Here is a 23,847-nt window from a genome sequence, read left to right on the forward strand (position 1 = left end):
TTTTGAGTTACTTTCTACTTATTTCTGAGGGAAATAAAGTAAATATTAAAAGAAACAGTAATAGTATACTTGTTTCAGTAACTACTTGGATTTTCCTCCCTTTCCATCTATGTAAACTTTTAAACTTTAGTATTAAAGTATGAAAGTGTTTCTGAGGCTTTCAAAAGTACTTTTTTAAAAAAATGTAAGTAATTTGTTTATTCTGTATTATTGTTTGCTTGCCTTTTTACTACTGCTCATGAAGATATATTATAAACAAAGAATATATTAAACAGAAGCAAATTTTATCCCAGATGGACAGTACTAGGCAAAAGAAAGTAAATTATCTTACAGTTTTGTTAGATAATAATGACTCTAAAGGAAACTTTATGTATTACTTAATTTAACAGAAAAATTAATTGTATTTTCAGTACCAGAAGAAAAATGAGGATTTAGCAATATGTTGATAGTAAAGTCTATAACAGTAGCTTATTTTATTTAAATATATAGTTAGGCCAGAAAATTCTAATGATCATTTTTCCATAATCATTCATTCATTCTGTAAATATGTGCTTCTGCGGATAAAATGGAAAACATAAAGGATAAATCATTGTTATCAAAGACCTTATAGAGCGAAAAGATATTAAACAAGCAGTTATTCTGTTAGATATTATAGAATTATAATTACAGGGTACAATGAGACAGTATAGCAGGGGACTTGACTTGGGCTGGAAAATTAGGGCATATTTGCTGGGTGGGCTAACATTTGAGCTGAGCTCTGAAGGAATGATAGAGAAAAAATTAGATGAAGATGCCAATGAACTGCCAAGGCATGTCAAAAAAAATGTTCAAAGTGCCTTGGACAAGATTTTAGGGTGTTAATGGATTTCATTATAATTCATATCTTTGTAGAATTCTTTTTTATATTGTTTTGAATTTTTTGCTCACCCGACATACTAAAAATTTATAGGTGAGCCAAAGGAATAATAAACACATGTCATATAGATTATAAGTTATATGTTAAACATTTAAGTTAACTTTAGTTTCTGGCACTGTTGTGTGATTTATAAATCCATCTTCATAAAGTCTATACATACCTTGTAAATGATATGTTAGGATCTGTATTCTATTTGACTCTCCTTACAATCAGTATTTTCTAAAGAAATGAAGATTTCACTTTATGTGTCTATGTATATATTCACACTAAAAAGGACCTCATATTTAACTCCCTTTTATAGAAAAGAAAACTGAGACCAATCTCTTACTAAATTCCCTCAAAATTGTTTTGTTTTTATCTCAGGATTTGTTGTAGCTAAAGTCAACTTTAGAAATACCTGCATGCTTTTCTTACACTGACCATGTTTGAAAACTCATTTCAATTAGTGATAGTTGTGGCCAGCACTGTTTTGTTCTTCATTGCTTCCTTGGTTAATTTTGGAGTGAAATAATTGTGGATATAGTCACTTTATGGGCAGAAATAAAGGGATCATTATTTGTTATATATGTATTGACAGAATAAAAAGTGATTAGGTGATGACATATCCTACTCCCACCCATATTAGTGTGTATTAGAATCTGAAGGAAGGTATATGTGTAGTTTTTAAGAACTGGCATTTATTGTTTTTCTAATATAAAAGAAGGAAAGCTTGACAATTTTCTTGATTAGTATGGATATATAAAAAATTAGAGTAAAAAGACAACAGACTAAAAGCTGTTATTTCTACTGCTGTTAGCTCAATTGTCTAGGTGTGGTTATTTTAAAGACTGTAAGTACATGTTTTTTTCTTCCTAATATTTGAATGGCTTAATTTTGTACTAAATCAGAACCCTGAAAAGCTACAACTCTTATAAACCTTTTAACTTTTACTTCTTCTCCCCTCTAATAGCTTTCATTCATAGAACTAGACCATAATATTATACTATCCACTCTCACTATAGACTGAAGTAACAAAAAGAAGGAAAGAGGGAAAAAAAAATACAAAATACTTTTGTAATTGCTGAAAAGTTAAAATCTTGCCCATCAATTCTTATTCAGAATCTTGAAGAAATTTCCCTAGGAAAACCTAGATACCTGAAGCAAACATAAAGAGACTTAAGGAAAGAGAGAGCAATACAGTAACAGTCGGGTACTTTAATACTCTACTCTCATCATTGGATAGGTCACCCAGACAGAAATTCAGTAAGAAAATATTGGCCTTGGGCCTCCCCGGTGGCGCAGCGGTTGAGCGCTGGGTTGTGAAACTGCGCGCGGCCTCTGCGGCGCCGGTTCGATCCGCGGCTGCTCCCCGGCCACCAGAGGAGGGTCCCACATGGCGTGCAGACCTCTCCTGCCGCCCGCTGCTCCCCTCAGCAGTGTACTTCGGTCCTTCTGCCTGCTCTGCTCCCCGCTCTGGCTCTGGTGAATTCTCTCACCCTCCCGCGCTTCTGACTGTACCCAGTGCATGTATAAACAAAACAAACAAACAAACCAGCAAACAAATAAATAAAAGCATGCCTCTATAAAAAAAAAAAAAAAAAAAAAAGAAAATATTGGCCTTAAATGACACATTAGACTACGTGGACTTAATAGTCACATACAAAACATTCCATTCCAAAGTAATACAGTAGACATTCTCCTCAAGTGCACATGGGACATTCTCTAGGATAGATTATGTTAGGTTACAAATTGAGTCTTAATAAATTTTAAAAAAATTCATATCAAGCATCTTTTCAAGTCACAATGATATTAAAGTAGAAATCAGTTGCAAGTGGAATACTGGAAAATTTACAAATATGTGGAAATTAAACAGCATGCTACTGAACAACCAACAGGTCAAAGAAGGAATTAAAGAAAAAATTTAAAAATACCTTGAGACAAATGAAAGTTGAAATACAACACACCATAACATAGACGATGCAGTTCAATGGGCATTCATAGTGATAACTGTCTACATCAAGGAACAAGAAAGATGTCAAATAATGAAGGAACAAGAAAGATGTCAAATAAACAATCTCAAGGAACAGATAAAGAACCAGAACTAATTTTTGAAAAGATAAAACTGACATACCTTTAGCTATATTTACCAAGAAAATAAGAGAGGCCTTAGATTAAATAAAATCAGAAGAAATGAAAGATATGTTACAATTGATATGGAAGAAATGCAAAGAATATTAAGACTATTATGAACAATTACATGCCAACATAAATCTGAGAAACATACAACTTACCAAGACTGAATCATGAAAAAATAGAAAATGTGAACAAGATTGATTACTAACATGGTTGAATTAGTAATCAAACTTAACAACAAACAAAAATTTAGGAGGTTTCATTGGTGGATTTTGACAAATATTGAATTAATGTCAATCCTTCTGAAAGTCTTAAAAAGAAACAGAAGAAAATATAATACTTTGAAAATCATTTTACAAGGATACCAGTACCTTGCTTACAAATCCAGACAAGGATTCTGAAAGAAAAAACCTAAGGGCCTCCCTGGTGGTGCAGCAGTTGAGCTCTGGGTTGCGAAGCTGCCTCTGCAGCCTCTGCAGTGCCAGTTCTATCCCTGGCAGCTCCCCGGCCACCGGGTGGGGGTCCCACATGGCACGCAGACCTCTCCTGCCACCCGCTGCTCCCCTCAGCAGTGTACTTCGGTCCTTCTGCCTGCTCTGGCTCTGGTGAATTCTCTCACCCTCCCGCGTTTCTGACTGTACCAAGTGCTTGTATAAATAAATAAATAAATAAATAAATAAATAAATAAATAAATAAATCTTTAAAAAAAAAGTTATTTAAAAAAAAAGAAAGAAAAAACCTGAAAGACAATATCTGGGCTAAAGATAGATGTACAAATGCTTAAGAAAATAGTAGCAAGCTGAATATAACAGTACATTAAAAACTCATGCATCATGATCAAGTAGATTTTTTCCAAGATGTAAGGGTGATTCAGTATCTGCCAACCAGTCAGTGTTTTATACCACATTAACAAAATGAAGACTAAAAATACCATATTGTAATAGATACAGAAAAAGCATTTAAGAAAATCTACACTCGTCATTTGATTACAAACTCAACAAAAAGGTATGGGTATAAGAGAACATAACTCAATGTAGTAGTAGAAAGACTACATGACAAGCCCACAGCTAATACCATTCCCAGCAGTGAAAAGCTGAAAGTGTTTCCTTTAACATCAGAAACAAGACAAGGATAACAACTCTCACCACTTTTATACAATATAGTATCAGAAGTCCCAGCCAGAATGGTTAGGCAAGAAAAAGAAAGGGAATCCTGGTAGTAAAGGAAGTAGTAAAACTGTCACTATTAGAAGATGACAATGTGTGTGTGTTTGTGTGTATGCTTATGTGAGAAATCCTAAGAACGCCATCAAAAAACTATTAGGGATAATAAGCAAATTTAGTAAATTTGTAGGATGTAAAATCAATATACAAAAATAACTTGCATTTCTAACCACTAATAATGAATTATCAGAAATAGAAATTAAGAAAACAATTCTATTTAGAATTGCATAATAAAGAAAAAAACCTGGGAATAAATTTCAACAAGGAGGTGAAACACCTGTACACTGAAAACTATAAGACTTCGATAAAAGAATTAAATACACAAATAAATAGAAAGATACCCCATGTTAATGGATTGAAGGAATTGCAAAAAATGTTCATTTTACCCAAAGTAATTTACAGGTCAGGGTAATTCATATGTGAATTTCAAAGACTTTTTTTTTTTTTTTTGGTGGGACCCTCGCTGGCAGGGAATGAACCGTCGCTGCAGAGGCTGCGGGCAGCCTCACAGTCCAGTGCTCCACTGCTGTGCCACCAGGGGAGGCCCTCTCAAAGACATTTTTCAAATAAACAAAATGAACAATCCTAAAAGTTATATAGGATCACACCAAAAAAAGACCCTAAACAACCAATGCAGTCTTAATTAAAAAAGAACAAAGCTGGAGGCCTCACACTTCCTTATTTCAATCTATACTTCAAAGTTATAGTAGTGTAACCACCATACAGGTCATCGAACAGAGTAGAGAATACAGAAACATACCTTCACATATATGACAAATAATTTAGAACAGTGGAGCCAAGAATATACAATGGGAAAAGGATGTTTCTTAAATAAATGTTACTGGGAATGCTGTACATTCACATGAAAAGTAATGAAATTGATTCATTATCTTACACCATCTAAAAAACAACTCAAAGTGAATTAAAAACTTGAATGTAATACCTAAAATAATAACACTCCTCGAAGGAAACATAGGTAGTAAAGTCCTTGACATTAATCTTGGAAGTGATTTTTGGCTTTGACACAAAAGAAAACAAAACAAGAACAAAAATAAGTGGGACTACAGCAAAACTTATGCACAGCAAAAGAAACCCACAAAATGAAAAGCATCTACTGAATGGGAGAAAATATTTGTATATTATCTATCTAATGAGAGGTTCATAGCCAAAATATATGAATGACTACTAAAATTAAAAAAAAAATCTGATTTAAAAAATGGACAAAGGATCTGAACAGTTTTTCAAAGAAGACACAGGGATGGCTTCCAGGAATATGAGAAGGTGCTGGACATTGGTAATCATCAGAGAAATTCAAATCAAAATCACAGTGAGATATCGCCTCACTCCTGTAAGAATTACTATTATCAAAAAGACAAGAAATAGCAAGTCTTAACAAGACTGTGGAGAAAAGGGAACTCTCTCATGCGCTGTTGGTAGCAATGTAAATTGGTGCTACCATTACAAAAAACAGTATGAAGGTTCTTCAAGAAATTAATAATAGAAGTACCATATAATTCAGCATTTCTTCTGTGCAGTTACCCAGAAAACAAACCAACCAACCTACCACTAACTGGAAAAAAAAAAAGAAATCTTGTTATTTGTGACACCATGAATGGTCATGAGTGTCACAGAGAACGGGTGTTTACAAATAACTTTTAACTTTTTAATCATTTGATTAAAAAGTCAAAGAAAGATATTGTATAATCTCACTTATACATGGGACCTAAAACAGAACAAAACTAAATACAAAGTTTTGATTAACAGATAAATAGATCAGATTGGTAATTGCCAATTCGTAGGTGGAGGTTGGGGGGGGGTGAGGAAAATATGTAAGGGTAGTCAAATTTAGTTACAAATAAATAGGTTGTGGTGATGTAATGTGGAAGAACATTTTGTTAACTCATTATTAACAATGTATATTTGAAAGCTGCTAAGAGAATAAATCTTAAAAGTTCTTATCACAAGAAAAAATTTGTGGTAGTGGGCTTCAACAAGACATGTGTTGATCATTTTGCAATATATGCAAATATTGAATCATGTTATATACATGAAACTAAATGTTATATATCAGTTATATCTCAATTTAAGAATAAATTAATTTCCCCAGAAGAAAGGCTCAAGACAGATTTAAGTACTTAAATTATTGGTTGTAGTTTCTGAAAGCACAGTATTTTGAAAAGTTTTCTTTCCATTCTAACTTTGGAACTTGGGGAATAATTATAAAAAATTTATTTTTGTTTCCTCATTTTTTTTTTCTTTTTGATTAATGTTATTTTAAGTATATCTAGTTAGGGAGATGTAATCTATGAAAGTCACTGCCATTGAGTACTGAATTCTAGGCTGACAGTTCTCCCTCAGAACTTTAAAGCTGTCCATCCAACTGTCTTGCTTGCTTGCTTTTTTTTCCTCCTGAAGAAGGGGCTGTTCTCATTCTTATTTTTGTTTTGCTGCATATAATGTGTCCTTTTTCAAGGGGAGCTTTTAAGATTTTCTCTTTATGACTTTTTCTTTTGTTTGAGTAGGTAATACATGTTCATGGTTCAAAATTCAAAGTTTGATTATACATTGAGATATCCAGCAGTTTTTATCTCCCAAACCTCTAGATTCCATTTCAATAGGCAAATAAGTGATTATTTTCTTGTTTCCTTCCAGAGATATTTTATGCATATATAAGAAAAATATTCATATCAATATTTCATTTTCCCCCAATTTCATACAAACGTTTGCATTCTACACAATGTTTTGTATTTAGTTTTTTTACTTGAATATTTTTATCCATTGGCAAAAGAAAAAGCATCAGTCATTAAAATGCACTTTTATGGATATATAGCCTACTAACTGGTATTTATTTTTTGTTACAATCAATTGCTGCTATTAACAATTCTTAATGAATTATTTGAATGAATGGTCTTTGGAATATGTATGAGGTTACCTGTATATCATAGATATATCCTAGGAGTAGAATTACTGGATCAAGGAAAGATTATGGAGGATTATCCTTTGATTTTGATAATGCAAAATTTCCTCAGTAGAAGTTAAACCATTTTATGTTACCATAGTAATATAAGAGTACTTGTTCTGCCACACCTTTGTCAGTGGTGTTTTTAAGAATTTGTTTTTATGATGATAATTTTGAAACCTACACAAAAGTGAAAGAATATTATGCACTATCCTTACCCATCATAAACTTCAAAATCTTGTTTCACCTATAACTCTTCATTCTTTACCCATTACTGGCTATCTTTTATATACTGCTTTATTGAGGTATAATGTCCTTAATATTAAATTTATGCAGTGTAAGTGTATGTATTTCAATGATTTTTAGTAAATTTATAGTTCTGTGGCTATCACCACAGTCCAATTTTACAATACTTTCATCACCTCTAAAAGCTGCATAATCACTCAATTACAGTCAACTCCCAGTGCTGTTCCAGCTCAAGGAAATCATTGATCAGTGTTTTATCTCAGGAGAGTTGCAATTTTTAGACATTTCATATAAATAACATGATAAAATATGTAGACTTTTACAGATATTATAAAATATGTACACTTACAGATATGGTTCATCTGTATTGTAGCATCATTCCTTTCAGTGCTGAATTGTATTCTGTTATACAAGTACAGTACATTTTGCTTATGATTCAACAGTTGATTATGATACTGAATTATTTTCAATTTTGGGGCCATGATAATTATGTTCAAATTTTGTGTGAACAAATGTTTTTGTTTTTCTTTAGTAAATACCAAGGAATGAAATTGCTTAGGTATTATATTTGTATGTTTAACATTTGTTTAATACGGAACTGCCAAACTTTCCAAAGTGGTAGCTAAACTGCGATATATGGGAGTTTCATTTTCTTCTCACTTCACTAACATTTGTTATTATTTTTCACAGTGTTTCTAGTAGTTATGTAATTGTATATCATTTTGGTTTTGTATAGCTAGAACAATATCATTGTATAGCTAGTACAGTATCATTGTATCAATGATATTGCTATTGTATATGTTTTGTAAAATGTCTATTCAAATCAATTTTCCATTTTTAAACTGGAATGTTTACAGTCTAAGTTGTAAGAGTCCTTTATATGTTCTGGTTACACACTCTTTATCCAGTATGTTACTTTTGAATATTTTTATTGATATCTTTTGAAGAATATTACTGGTTGTAAGAAAGTTGACTATAATTTGCCTTGTGTAGTTTTTCCCACATGATTTTTTTTATCCTACACTTCTTAGCTCTCTGGGTTTATAATTGTTACCAAGTTTGGGAAATTTTTTTTTTAGAAATCATGTTTTCAGAAGGGACATCACTTGATGTAAATTGACAGTTGTCTCCAGCTTACTGATTGTTCTATTCATTTTTTTCAGTCTTTTTTCTGTTTGTGTTTTATTTCAACAGTTTATTTATTTCAACAATTCAAGACATTTATCCTACCCTTACAATGTATTTTTCATCTCATTATATTTATTATTTATAAAAGTTTTATTCTTGTGTTGGGAACCATAAAAAACAAAAACAGGACATGGGCCACATTTGCCAACTCCTCAGGCAAAAAGCCATCACACTAAATACAGAAATGGAAGATAAAGGACCCAAATAAAACTTGTATGTAAACAAAGGTAATTTCTTGGAGAAAAGGATTTTATATTTCCTTAGTTACCAAAAGTTTTATCTAGTTTATAACTCTGCCTTATTCTTTTTTTTTTTTTTTTTTTTTGGTATGACTACCCAAGTTAGACATTACACCCCAGGATGTAGGTCTCTTTACTCTTGCTTATTGTATTTTTTACTTATTTTCTCTCTGTATTACGTTCTGGATAGTTTTTTTTAGATTTTTCAGTAAATCTTTTTTTTTCCCCTCCGTGTCTCACCTGCAATTAAATGACTGTTGACTTAATTTAAGTGATTTTTTTTATTTCTAGAATATTTTTGATTTGCTAATATCTTCCACTTTGTATTGTCAACATTTCTTTATTACTAAAGCTATCTAATATTCTGACTCTGGTTTTAATACATAAACTGTAGATTTTCTGTTGGTTCTTGTTCATGGTGTTGTTTCCTTGTTCAATTTTTTGTGTATTTCCATCTCTTTAATTTAGATCGGAGAACTCCTGTCAACATTTCTTGTAGGGAGATCTAGTGTTGTCAAACTCTAACTTTTGTTTAACTGAGGAAACGTTTATTTCATAATTGAAATAGAGTCTTGCAGGATATAGGATTCTTGGTTGGCAGGTTTTATATTTGAGTATTTTGAATATGTTATTCCATTCTCACTTTGCCTGCAAAGTGTGTGCTGAGAAGTCTAAATGAAAATCTGATGGAATTACCTTTCTTACCTGTGCTACCCCACCTCCAGATACCTTCAATATTTTTTGTCCTGGACTCTTACTAGTTTCATTACTGTATGTCTTGGCATATGTCTCACTGTATTCAGCTAATAAGATGTTCTTTATGGCTCACAGACTTAGATATTTTGTTTCTCCTCCATATTTGGTAAGTTCTTCTATTATTTCTTTGAATAAACTATATGTTCTTCTCTCTTTCTTTGCCTCCTGTGATTTCCATTATCCTTATGTTGCCTTTTATACTGGAGTAAGATAATTCTCCAAGTGCTTTACCTTTTTTTCAGATCTTATTTCTGTCTTTTTCTACCTGGATCCTTTGTGTATTACTCTTTTCAAGATCACTGATTATATTCTCCATTTGGTTCATTCAGATATGTCTTTGGGGACTTGACTCCAAGACAAGGAAAAAGCAAAAATTTAAAAAATGGCACTAAAGCAAACTAAAAATGGCTTCTGCATAGCAAAAGAAGGTATCATTAAAATGAAAAGACAGCTGAGTGGGAGAAAATATTTTCACATCATATATCCAACAAGGGTTTAATATCTAAGATCTACACAGGACAACTTGACCACAAGAAAACAAATAACCCAATCCTAAAATGTGCAGAAAGATAAATAGACACTTCTGAAAAGAAGACATACAGAAGACCAATAGGCACATAAGAAATGCTCTTCACTGGTTATCAAGGAAATTTAAAATCAAAACCATCTCACACTTATGAGAATGACCCATAATCAAAAAGCCAAAATCAATTAAGTCTAGTGAGTTTGTGGAGAAATAAAGGAACCCTTGTTCATTGTTGGTGGGAATGTAAACTGATCCAGCTCCTTGAGAAAACAGCATGGAGATTTCTCAAAATATTAAAAATAGATCTGCCCTATAATTCAGCAGTTCATTCCTAGATGTATATTTGGATAATGCAAAACCACTAATTTGTAGGGAAATGTGCACTCCTGTTTTCTTTGAAACACTAAGAGCCAAGTTATAGAAGCAACTGAAGTGCCCAGTGACAGCTGAATGGATAAAGAAGATATGGTACATACACATAATGCAATGTTATTCAGCTATAAAAAAAAAAGAATGAAATCTTGCCATTTGTGACAACATGCGTGGAACTGGAGGGGTTACTTAGCTAAATGAAATTAAGTTAGGATGAGAGAGAAATACAATGTGATTTTATTCACATTTGGAAAATAAACAGACAAAAGTAAACCAAAATAAACCCTGAAAACCTGACTGAGAATTGAAGTTATCAGAGGGGAGAGAGCTGGTGGTGAGGGGGGACCCAGTGGACTATGGTAGAGGATTATTGGGGCTTTTGTGGTGGGTGTATTGTTGCAAAATACATCTGAAGAGTTGTGATCCTATACCCCTAAATCATACGCACTGTTGTAAACCAGTGCTATCTCATTAAAACATGATATAATATAAAATGTAACAGAAAGGTTTCCTAGGAAAGCTTTACTTTCACAAGTGGGGAAACCTGTAAAGGGGAAAATACAGCCTGAATTCCAGTCATTCCAATGACAGAATATAGTCTATTTCATAAATTGGGCCTCTAGTGGTGCATTATTTAAGCTTGCATAGCTAACAGGTATATACTGATTATGAAAGTCAAGTATGAGTATATGGTATACTTTTTTTGATTTAAATAGTCTGTCTTTTTTAATTTAATAGTTAAATTTAAAGAATTTAATTATATAAAGTCTACCCAATATAAATGTTTTGTTTTAATATAAATAATTTTTTAGGTAATTCTATTTTGAATATTTAAATTTAGGTAAATTGATTATATTAAATAATGTAAAGACTACTATAGTTTATATTGTACTGAACATATTCACTAGTAAATACCATACAAACAGTATATTTTTTATTTATTTTTAAAAATATTTATTTATTTATGCATACAAGAGCTGGGGTACAGCCAGAGGTGTAGGAGGTGAGAGGATTCACCAGAGACAGAGTGGGGAACAGAACAGGCAGACTGACTGAAGTACACTGCTGAGGGGAGCAGCGGGCAAGTCAAGAGAGGTCTGCGCCATGTGGGTTTAGCTCCCTGGCCGGCCAGGGATCAAACTCGTGCTGCAGAGGCTGCGGACTGCTTCATAGGTTGCGTCTTAACCCCTTGCGCCACCAGGGAGGCCCTATTTTTTTTTTTTTTTAAGATTTATTTATTTATACAAGAGCTGGGGTACTGGCCAGAGGCGCAAGAGGGTGAGAGAATTCACCAGAGACAGAGCAGGAAGAAGAACAGGCAGACGACTGAAAACACTGCTGAGGGGAGCAGCGGTTGAGGCAGGAGAGGTCTGCCGCACCATGTAGGTGTCTCCCTGGCCGGCCGGGAATCAAACCTATGCTGTAGAGGCTGCGGATACCTTCACAGTGCTGTAATCAATCCGCTGTGCCAGGGAGGCCCCAGTATATTTTTTAAAAGAAACTTTTTGGTGAGTTTAATCACATCTTAAAAATTATAATAAAAATGAAAAATAATACTTGATGTCTTATTTTTCAACGAAATGATACATACATAGCTGAAAACAAATAATCTCTGAAGAATACATGTTTGCTTGTAAATTGTTGAAGGGAAACTTAGATAGCAATGTTAACAGTACAATAAAGTTATAAGTTATAGTACAATAAAAATTGTACTGTATTAATTTCAAACACCTAGAGCACTGGCAGGGATTGTGAGTCATCACAAGAGGTAGCTACTACTATTTTATAAATCAAGAAACTGAAACATATTGATATTAGGTGACTTAATGTAAATTATGTGGCTCTAAACCATGGATGGGTTAAAGGCCAGATACTATTTTGCTTTTAGTGCTTAAGGTTTGGGTTGCCTCTACTCAATTCTGTTATTGTACTGTAAAATATCTATAGTCAATATGTAGATAAAGCATGGCTTTTGAATTACATGTAATTTTACTTGTCATGAAATAGTCTCTTGGATGTTTTAAACAATTTAAATATGGATATGTTTTCTTATGTAATGCAATATACAAAATTGGCATTTCTGTAGTCAAGTTTGTTCCTTAGGTAGTAGACTGCCAGCCCTGCTCTTCAGGTATATTTTGGGGTACTATGTTCTCTTTTGGATCTTTTACCCTGTACATTGTTGGGTTTTCTTTCAAGAGGACTGTTCAGGTGGATCTCTAAACATGTAGTTGATCCTTCGCACTAGTCAACAGAAAACATAGCTTGTTTAAAACATGAAGTTTCTACTTCTACATATAATTTAGATTCTCCTCCTAGTGATTTGACTATTGCAAAATTATTTGTTGACATCTCTTTATCTTACTTTAAGAAAGAGCTTAGTAGACCATGATGTTTTTTCTTACTTACTCTGCATTTATTTTGCATGTTTTTTTCCCCTCATTTATTATCATGGAGTTGGGCCTTGTTATTCAGGTAGCTGTGAGGCATGAACAGATCTTTAATTTTGCTTTTCCTTTTATATTCACATAATGCAAACATTCTATAATTCTGTATATTTGGTTATCTATAAGGTTATGATCTGCATAGTGTTTTCTACATTTACTGTCATAACATATTTTATTTTTTTCTAAAACCCTTTGTATCTCTCCCTCCATCAACACAATTGATTGCCCTATCAGTCAATACCTGTATTCATTATAGTGACGTAATCCTACTCCTTTTTACCTAGTGCAAATTTAACTGCCTCAGTATTTCAACATGTTATAAGAGATATGCAAAATTGTAGTACTGCAATAGTAGAGAAGAATCAGCTTTATATCATCTAGGCCAAATTCTTAAATGATATCATGTGACTAGATGTTGAGGAAGCAACAGAGTAAAAAATCTACAGATCCTGTAGGAGTTTTAGGGAAGTGAGAGAAGTTTGCTATGATTGGAAAGCATGGAATTTGTGGTAAAAGGTATATGTGTGAGAAGTTCTGGATCAGACATGAAGGTTCTCATGTCATAAGGAATTTGAGTTTTCTCTTCTAGATCAGTGATTTCAAATACCTAAATAGAATAGAAGGGGAAAGTAAGTAAGAAATAAGACAAGCAGACTGTGTTGGAGAAATAACAGAAGTGGATGAAGACTGTCAAATAAAAAAGGGAAGTTCATGCTCTTTCTAAAGACAGTAGCTGCACAGCTTATTTTGCCATGATGAGATGCCAGGCTCTATGTAACAGGGATTCTTGTTTTTTGGTAGCTCAGAGAAATCTAGAATCAATATGAAAGAATTCAGGTGTTAAGTATTGACAAATAAGTAAAGTATTTTATCCAGAAGTATTTTATACAAAAGAATTATGTCAATGGAAGGTCTTTGCTTTAGATGGTACAATCCAAATACCAGTTTGGAAAGTCCATGTCAGATAATTTTGTGTTTGAGGAAGAGAGATATGAATCAATGCCTTATTAATAGGCATATAGAAGATTCCAAGGTACATTGATGGGGATTTTTTTCATATTATTATTCAAATCACTGCAAAAGGGTTAATAATGAAAAAAGTAATTCTCCCCCCTATGCTGACCCCTAGTTTGTTTGCCCTGTGCAAAGAATTGCTTTTACCAGTTTATTGGATATCTCTCTAGATAGTCTAATATCCATTGGTTATGCATGCCCTCTACACTCTCACTCCCACTACAAAAATTATAAAATTCATTCATATATATGCATATTCCCATATTTTCATTATATGTTCTTGTATTGGGTGTATTATAATTAATATTGAAAGTGGTAGACATTTAGTATATTTCCATTCTTTTCCGAAAAATCATCTGGATGCCCATGTGTATATTTGTGTATATTCAGAGGATTAAATTTTCCTATAAGTAGAACTGCTAAGTCATGGTATGTCATAAAATTTTTATGACAATTACTGTGCTGCCCTTAAAAGAGGAGGTAGTACCAGTTACCACCCACCAAGAATTAGAGTCTATTCTTCTGCATTAAAGCCATCATAGGATACATCAATATTTTTATTTTTATAAGTGACAGGAGAAATGGTATTGTTCTTTGTAATTTTCACTCAAGTAGAGCACCTTTTCATATTTGAAAAAAATTTACTTGTTTTTCTTCTATGAAAGCATTCTTTTCCCCTATTTTTTAATCAAACTATTGACTTTAAAAATTATTTGTATAAGCTTTGTAATTAAGGAAATCAGCAAAGATTCATTTCTTCATGTCTCATTTTGCTTTGGACTGGTTTTATGGTTCTCTTTGGTCTGCTGACATTTAAATTTTATGTCAAATTTATAAAAATGTCAGCTTATATAGTATGTGTAGAGAGGTCCTTGTAATTATTATGTATTACTTATGTCTTTTACATAATTTTTAGAACTATACCATTTCACAGTTACATTTATAGTTGGTATCCCTGTAGTTGGTATCTTCTAGTTGAATTAAAATTCAGATTTTGATTTATCATTTATGCTCCTTAAGATTGCCAAATAATTAATAATTTTATAGTTTTTCATGCTCATGATTAGAACATAGTATTTCTTCTTCTATGAGCTCATCAATAATTAAAGACACAATGTATTGAATGATAGTATTTTTGAAATAATTTACTTGGAAAGGAGAAACCACAACAATGGCAATCTCTCAAGAGTGGGATAATCTGTTAAGCCTAAAATTCAAGGGCCTGTTAGCCATTTATTAGATATGCAATTGGTGATTTTGTTAGAGAATAAATGTTGGCTGTGTAATAAATGGCTAACAGGCCCTTGAATTTTAGGCTTAACAGATTATCCCACTCTTGAGAGAATTGCATTGTTGCTGAGTTTCATTACTTTTCCAAGTAAATTATTTCAATAAATACTATCATTCAATACATTGTGTCTTTAATTATTGATAGTTCATAGAAGTAGAAGTACTATGTTCTTTTACATCATCTGAAAATTTTTAATTTTTGGCAATGTTAAGTGGTAGCATGTTGTAAATGATAAATCAAATCTGAATTTTCTAATTCTCTTGTAGTTACCAACTACAGGGATACCAACTATTAAAATTTTACTGAAAACATAAAAGGAAGCCTAAATGATTTATAATTTTTTCAAAACCAAATATTTTAAAACTAAATATTTTATGTTACATGACTGTTATTTTTTAAATTGGGTCAAAAACATCAAAGAAACAATGAAAGTTGTTCACTTATTCTTTCTAGGAGTTTCTTTGAGTTGCTGCTGTTCTTTGGAAGAGATGAGTTTTATGAAGAGCCCTTAAAGGATATTCTTGGATCATTCCAGGTAAAACAGTTTACTATTTTACAGCTGCCTATTTTTAAAACAGACTTTTATTTCCCTCCTAAAAATAATATATCAGTTATTTTTTACCTGTAAGTTTTTATATTTACTAAGGTAGTAATGCTTAAGATCCTATTATAGTGGTGGATAAGAAAGTTTCTTGAATCTTTAGTTGTATTTCTAAGCAGTTCATAGACAGGATTCCAATTTCACATTGGACAATCCAGAGTTTGCTGCCATCATCCTTACAGACTACTCCTAATATATCCTATACTTATACTCACTATTTTATTATGACAGGCTTTATTCCTAAAGCTCCATGTAGGACTCAACCCTAAAAAAACTCTGCTTGTCTAGACTAGGAGCATACTGTCTCATGCCACTTTCTCTTGACTGTACTCTAATTATATCATCTATTTTCATAATAGCTTTCCCAAGATAGGAGGCAGGTTTTTGAGGACATATTGGTAAATGAAAGAAGAAAGTAAATTGGGAATGGCAAAAGATCCCAAGACCTCTCCTATAGATGCAAGAATACTTTGATCTTGAGTGACAGCAAATCTAATAATACAGTGGCTCAGTAATGTGTTATTGGCATTATCTCATCTGCATTTCTCAGATGAACAAAGGAAGATGTACTTTGAAACCTCCCCCCCACCCCACCCAGGGGTAAAAATGTTCAGACACATTATTTTACATTTATTCCTATGGAGTTACCAAGAAAGGTGAGTCAGAAATATTGCTCTCCACCAGAGTTAGAGAAAAGTCATTCAATACTTTCTCTTACCTAAAACTTGTATTTCACATTTATTGAAAGAGAACTTTTAGACTGAATTAAAAAAGATTTTTATGAATGATCTGGTACATATGTAAAATGGGGTCAGTGTATAAGTGACAAAGATATTTTTTGTTCAGACTAGAAGTAGGTCTTTGTTAACCTGGGGCTTTTTAATCAGCCTGTGTTTCTTTGAAAGAGTGGAAGAAGTTGCTGGAAGAAGGTAGGGAATATAACCTCCCAAACAGGAGGATGCCCAAGGCTATCTTACTGCAATAACAACATAAAAGGAGCAATCAATCAAATATAAGGAACCATCCACAAGAGAGGAGTTTAAATATGTTGATATGGCCACTCTTTTTCACTGGGGCGAGTAGTGATGTCCCCTAAAACTTTAGAGTGTGTATTTATTGTCATAAATCTACAAACATTCAAGAATTTCAGCCAATGTGAAATTTAGAACCATTGACTTGACTAAAATCTTCTGAAACCCTGGACCAGGTCCCTCTCTACTTGGAATAAACTGCCCAAAGAGTTAGTTTGACAGTCTTTATCTTGGTATTCAAAACCACCTTAATAGTGCTGGTTAAAGGCTTTTACAAAATATAACGAAATCAGCCTAATAGCAAGCCATTTTGTGAGGAGCAGTTTCAAAATTGTTTTCCCATATTATCTGTTCTGATGTCCTCTCCTCTCTCTGTTCAATTCTGTTTTGACTGCGTATTTTCCTGTAAATCTTTAACCATTACTGTAACTCGAATCCATCTGTATTTTATCTGTGACTTGAACGTCTCTAATTACACTGTTAGATATGGTAGGCAGAGACTGATTTTCATCCCTGTGTCTCTAACATTTATTAGTCTTAGTCCTTTAGTACTGATACATTTATCAGCATAAAAGAAGGAGAAATAAATCATTCCAATCTGGTGTCAAACCATTTCTTTTAAAAAACAATCCTTTTAAAGATGTATCATTCTTTCTGAGCTCTAAAAAATAATAGTGAGGCATATTGTCTGAAACTCTACTTCATGGTCCATTTGTTTATGATTATGTACCGTGAAGTAGGGGAAAGATCAATAAACATCTTCATGGAATGAAACCATCAATATTTACTTGTGTATTCTACTTTGATAATGTATAGAAAACAAGTTGAAGTGTGCTTAGTTGTGAGAAAAATGTAAAGGAAAAGATTTTATTGTCTATAAAAGAAACATACTTGCCAAGTGTACCACATATTTAGCACTGAAGGGAATGGATGTTAAAATTAAAATTTCATATCTTAACATTATTTTATAAAGATTGTATTCTTTAGATAGACTGCTTGGAATGTATAAAGTTTTGATATTTTTCCCACTGGCATATATCTTTTTGAAATTATTATTCCTGATTGATAATTAGTGTAGGTCATCATCTTTTCACTTTCTCTGTAATTTTTTCAAAATAATCTGTTGGAGAAATACCCTGCTTCAGCTGTTAACAGTGTATAATCACTTTGAAGAGATAAAAAAACCAGAGTTATTTCAAGCATAAAATATATAATAAATTAGAGATAGTTAAGCTCAAGGGACCAAGAGCAAACATCCAAAAGATGAGGTATCAGTACCAGTAAGTTGCATATCTCAAGAAAGGTCAGTGTATGCTGACAGATGCAACGGTAGTCTACCAAACATTGTGCATTGACAGTTAATCACACCATACTTTTAAACCATAAACAAGGATTTATATCCTGAGCATATTGCAGTCTTTTATTGTAAGGAGCAGGTATATAAGTGCTTTCTGGTGCCACTGATAGAATTAACACTTTGAAACTAGCCCTGAAAGGCGTTATCAGGATCATTGAGGCATTCATTGTTCACTGAAAAATGACTCCGTAACATATCCTAACATGTAACAACTAGAATTATTAGCATAGTAGTGTAGTGCTTGAAGTAGTTTGAATATTTTTTTCAGGCAAAATATTAGATCATAGTAAATTTAGCTACATTTTTGTTTTGTTTTGTGTTTTTTTTTTTTTTTTAATAGAGGCATGTTTTATTTATTTTTTTGTTTGTTTTGTTTATACATGCACTGGGTACAGTCAGAAGTGCGGGAGGGTGAGAGAATTCACCAGAGCCAGAGTGGGGAGCAGAGCAGGCAGAAGGACCAAAGTACACTGCTGAGGGGAGCAGCGGGCGGCAGGAGAGGTCTGCGCGCCATGTGGGACCCTCCTCCGGTGGCCGGGGAGCAGCCGGGGAGCAGCCGGGGATCGAACCGGCGTCGCAGAAGCCGCGGGCAGCTTCGCAACCCAGCGCTCAACCGCTGTGCCACCGGGGAGGCCCAAATTTAGCTATAAAGAACTATAGAAAGCATTAAGGTCTGTCGTGTATTTTAATAAATGATAAAACTGAGGATCAGAGATTTTTTTCATTCTTCTATTCACAATATTTACTGGAGATTAAGTAAATTTGTCCAAATTATATCATAGGCAGTACTGTGACACCTGTTCTTTTTCACTGACACCATTGTTCTTTCTGCTGAATCAGATTTCATATCTTTTTGTGGGAATCTGCTCAGATAAAATCTGTGTGTACCCTAATTCTGCTTTAGGGTTTATTTGTTTTACAGATTAGAACTACAAAAATAGCACCTCTCTGTTGGCTTTATTATTTCATTACTTGTTAAAAAATGTTCATGGTAGAGTTGTGCTTGCATTAGCAAGGCAATCACCAGTTAATTTTTATATTTGATTTTTTTCTCATTGGTGGTTTTACTATATTTATGGTTGGTTTCCCTTTAGGATAAATTCTGATTTCAAGTTTATGTACTTTTTTACATTTACTAAAGTTCTTAAAATCTACAAAAATGTAATCAGGAAACAATTACTCATATTTCAATGTTTTTTAAAGTCCCCAAAGGGTATAGCTTTAATTGTTCATTAAATACATATTCTAATTATTTTTAAAAATAATTTGTAGTTTATACATTTTTATACAGGGAATCACTTTACAAATTGTTTAATTCAAAAAGGTAAAACTCATGCCATTTGTAGCAACATGGATGGAGCTGGATGGAACACATTCACATTATGCTAAGTGCATTAAGTCAGAAAGAGAAAGACAGATACTGGAATGTGTCACTTATATATGGAATATAGAAAAACCAGACACAGGGTCAGATAAAGTCGAAACTCACAAACTAGCCCTTGAAAGCTAACTTTAGAAATGAGGCTCTCAGAGGGGAAAGGGGAGAGGCAAGCACAAAGAGGGTAGGAAGCACAATATGGTAGTGTACTATGGCAACATCACTGGAGGCGGGGATTCCTGTATTTCCAAAATGCAAACAGCAATATAAACCAGTACTAGTTACCTCAATTAAAAAAAAAATAAAAAAGAAACTGTTTACTCCAGTTCCTTTGTATTAATCAAAAAGTTAAGCTGCAGTGGAGTTGAGGTTTTATAGAAGCAGAACAAAGGCCTATAAGTCTTACCCTCAACCAAGATTTCTTCCCAGCACTTCCTAACCTATTACATGAAATGATGTAACTGTGTATTTGCAATAATGAATATGTCAAAGGATAGATTTAAAGAAATGTTTTATTTATACTGTTATGGAAGTGCTTCATTATCTAAAATTTTTTTGAAAACTGCCTTACTGGGAAGAAGGAAGAATAAAATTTATCTGAGTGATAGCAGATGAAGGGCTAAACTAGATAAAGCTAGAAATGTTAAAGATGCAGCCAATCAGATGTTACAGAAAACTGACATGATGTTTAGGATCAACAGAAGATGAGTTCTGATTTCAGACACAGACCAGTAACACTTAAAGTCAGAAGTCTCCTGACCTCTGATATCACACCCACATACAATTTAAAAGAAATCTGAACGTACTGACAATATATATGTATTATATATGTGTATATACTAATACTACATATATTGTGAAACATAAAAATACATTTATAAAGTGTAAAAGTAAAATAATGTTTTACAGTCTAAAAACTTTATTGGCACTGTGATTGAAAATTTTAACACTTGATCACTTTAGAACTCTGATTTTAAGTTCAGTTTATTGAAATTTGATTACTGTATTTTGTTTTAATTGGTGTTATTTTGAATAATACCCATTTTTAACAAGTGAATTGAAAATTTATTAAAAAGCTCTAATGGAAAAAATTTCATCAGAAAATTCTAGTTTGTTTTTTTTTTAATGGCATAGATACACATAGTATTGGTGACAATACAGGCTTCTGGCAACCATCATCATATGATGATATAAATATTTCCAAACATTGATTTAAATAAAAGACTTTCTCAAGAACTTTATTTGGAAAATCACTAATTTCATTGCTATACTGTCCCCTTTACCTTATATGGACCAACTCAGAATGTTTTTTTAGAAATCAGTTTATTTACTCCTGAAGAATTTTATATTAAAGAAGAACAAGTTTGTGATAATTGTCTTTTTGTAAAAAAAAAAATGGTAACATTTTAGATTTTATAATTTTTGGAAGTGCCTGACATTAGTGTAAACAAAGTGTAATAAAAGATATTCTAGTCTTATTTCAAAGTAGTAAAAGGATTTTACTATAATTTAGGGGCTTTGTTTTTTTATAAAATTAACTACATTGAAGAACTTTTATATTTTTGCTTGATTTGTGCAGTAGCTAATTAATGGATTTGACGTGTGTTATTATATAAGTTGTAATCTGTATTTTTCATTCAGAATATGACAGACATCGCATAGTACTTCCACATACATAGATTTTCATAAAATCCTATTTTAATTTAAAAAGTCATTCTTAAGAATATATATTTTCTAGTACACCCTTTTTTACTCTGGCTCCATTTAAAGAAGTTTAGGAAGATGTCAGCAATAATGCAAGGCCCTTCTCTTAAGTGGTAAGTTCCAGAAAAGTGAACTGGTACAAATTTTCAGTACTTCAGGAAGAAGTTTATTATGGATTGAGGTAGCTATTAGAGGCCTCAGGGAAAAAGTGGGACTGATAAAGATAGGCAGGAAATGATTAAAATAGGTTTACAGACAATTGTAGGAGAAATTAATATGAGAAAAGACAAAGGCAAGAGAGTACAAGATGACTTTTGGAGACACAGAAAAGACCAGGCTGGAGAAAAGGATCATGATGTGGAGGAGGTGAATGAGTAGGTAGGTAAGTTTAGAGGTCCTTTAATATGAATTTGGGGCTTTTAAGAATTTCATCCTATGAGAAGCTGCTACAAGGTTCAAATCAAGTATGTAGAAATGGCCAGAACACTGACCGATAGCTTCACAGACATGTTGTAGTAACCAACTCTAAAGTGGCAATAAATCCAGGAAAGAGAAGTTTCCTGGAGCAACACATTAAGTTTACTCAACAGTGGACTGTGATTCTGAAAGAGTGAGAGTAGTAGTAGTTGTGTTTTCTTTCTACCTTTTTCAAAGGAACAGGGTTGACCATTTTTGAGGAACAATGATAACAGATAAGAAATTACTTAACTAAAAAAAAAAAAAAAAGAAAGAAATTACTTAAGAAAGGGTTAGGTTAATATGCGTCCAAATTTTTAATGAAGTAAATGTATATACTCTAGGAATGATAAGCTGTGAATTCTACAGTGATTTAAATGCTTCCATTTTAACTTTGGAGACTTTTGAGTATCATCCAAAAAAGCCACTATATTATTTAAAGAAGAGCCAAAAGATACTTATTTTTAAGTATCCTCTGTCTTTTTAAATAGACCAAAATGGACTCTATTTCATTTTTTATTTCTTATCCAGGGCTACTTCCCATAGAAGTAGTCTTTCCAAAATATGGACCCAGGACACAAAACCTGACACAAAAAATAAACTCACACTTAGAATTATCTTGGAGAAATGAAATTTAATATCTTGACAGGCATTACAATAAACATTTATAAAAGTACACCCTAGATGTAGGAGGTGCAATAAACAGGTATGCCAAGAGTTGACTATGGGATAAAGGTTGTTAAATATATAGATTTTCAGGGTTTTGTCCTAGAAATTTTGATTCATTAGGTTTGAATGTGGACCTGGGAATCTGGACTTTTTTTCAAATCAAGAGCTCATAGTGTTTCTTAATTTCATCTAAGCTTAGGATATTGACACTAGACCTATTTCACCGTATCTTGATTTAGGTCTATGTCAGGTTTAGTCCCACACATCTAATGGTGTGGTATGATTGGTACCTCATCCATCATAAAATAGGATGGGTTGAATTTTAGGGGCAGCAATATGTGTGTCTAGAGTAATTTGGGAGTTTTTTTACCTTGAAGTTTGAAACTGATTAATTGTTTTTAAGCATGAAGCCATTACTATAGATTGTTACTGTGTTACTTGAAGTAAAAAGAAGCCTGGCTGAACAATAACTTTATACCTTACCCTTATTTTAATTTTTCTGAATGCTATAATATTCTGACAATGTGGAAATGCAGAAATTAATTTTATGCTAAGGCAACTGGATATCCTAAATTATAGTATTTATACAAAATATTAAAATATAACAAATAATAGCTAACATTAAGTGCTTACTATGTGTAAGGCACTTTCCCAAGCACTTTGTAAAACTTTGTTATTCAGTCCTCACAACAATCCTATGAAATAGGTGTTTTTAATATCTATTTTGCAGAGGAGTTAACTGAAGGAGCACAGAGAGGTTAAGTAACTTGCCCATTATACATAGGGTTTTTACTTGCTTACCTGCTGGTTTGAATTTGGGAGTACCCTAACTAAATTTTTAGAAATAACTTCATGTTCTGATGTAATGATCCTTTGATTTATATGACTGAATAATTATCTTGATATTTGATTTCTTCTAATGCATTGTTTTCTTAAAAAAACATTTTCTTGTATATTTTAATAAGGAATGAAAAGTGACATATAGAAATTACTTTGGAACATTTAATGAGGAATGAACTTGGCAATTTAACAAAAGCAGAGTTTATTGCCACTTTGAATATGTAGTTTGATGATTCATCTGGCAAGTAAAGTTTGAAGATATATCGAAGCTTTCTTCATTTTATAGTTGTTACTAAGTTTTAATTTCTGACAGAATTTTTAGCACAGAAAAATTCTGGCAACTGCTTAAAATTAAGGTGGAATTAATCAAAATTTTAACACTGCCAATTTCAATAGTTTCTTCTTAAGGCTTTACACTCAATTTTTGCATTTTTAAAAGTATTTATACTTGCAGTAGGTGTTCAGTTAATCTTTTTAATTATCAAGTTAAATTCTTTGAAACATTTTTTAAAACAACACCCA

At 32.6% G+C, this 23,847-nt stretch overlaps 1 protein-coding gene across 1 annotated transcript in view; it reads left to right on the forward strand.

Annotated features, from left to right (window-relative positions):
- ZNF654 (zinc finger protein 654) overlaps window positions 1-23,847 on the forward strand; it is a gene marked incomplete at both ends in the record, with an annotated part of 65,690 nt that overhangs the window by 26,038 nt on the left and 15,805 nt on the right. The window contains 1 exon segment of the mRNA XM_084232635.1: window positions 15,743-15,824. Within this exon segment, the coding sequence (XP_084088761.1) occupies window positions 15,743-15,824 (82 nt within the window).

The sequence above is a fragment of the Talpa europaea genome, assembly GCF_964194135.1.
Source record: "Talpa europaea genome assembly, chromosome: 4".
NCBI lineage: Eukaryota > Metazoa > Chordata > Mammalia > Eulipotyphla > Talpidae > Talpa > Talpa europaea.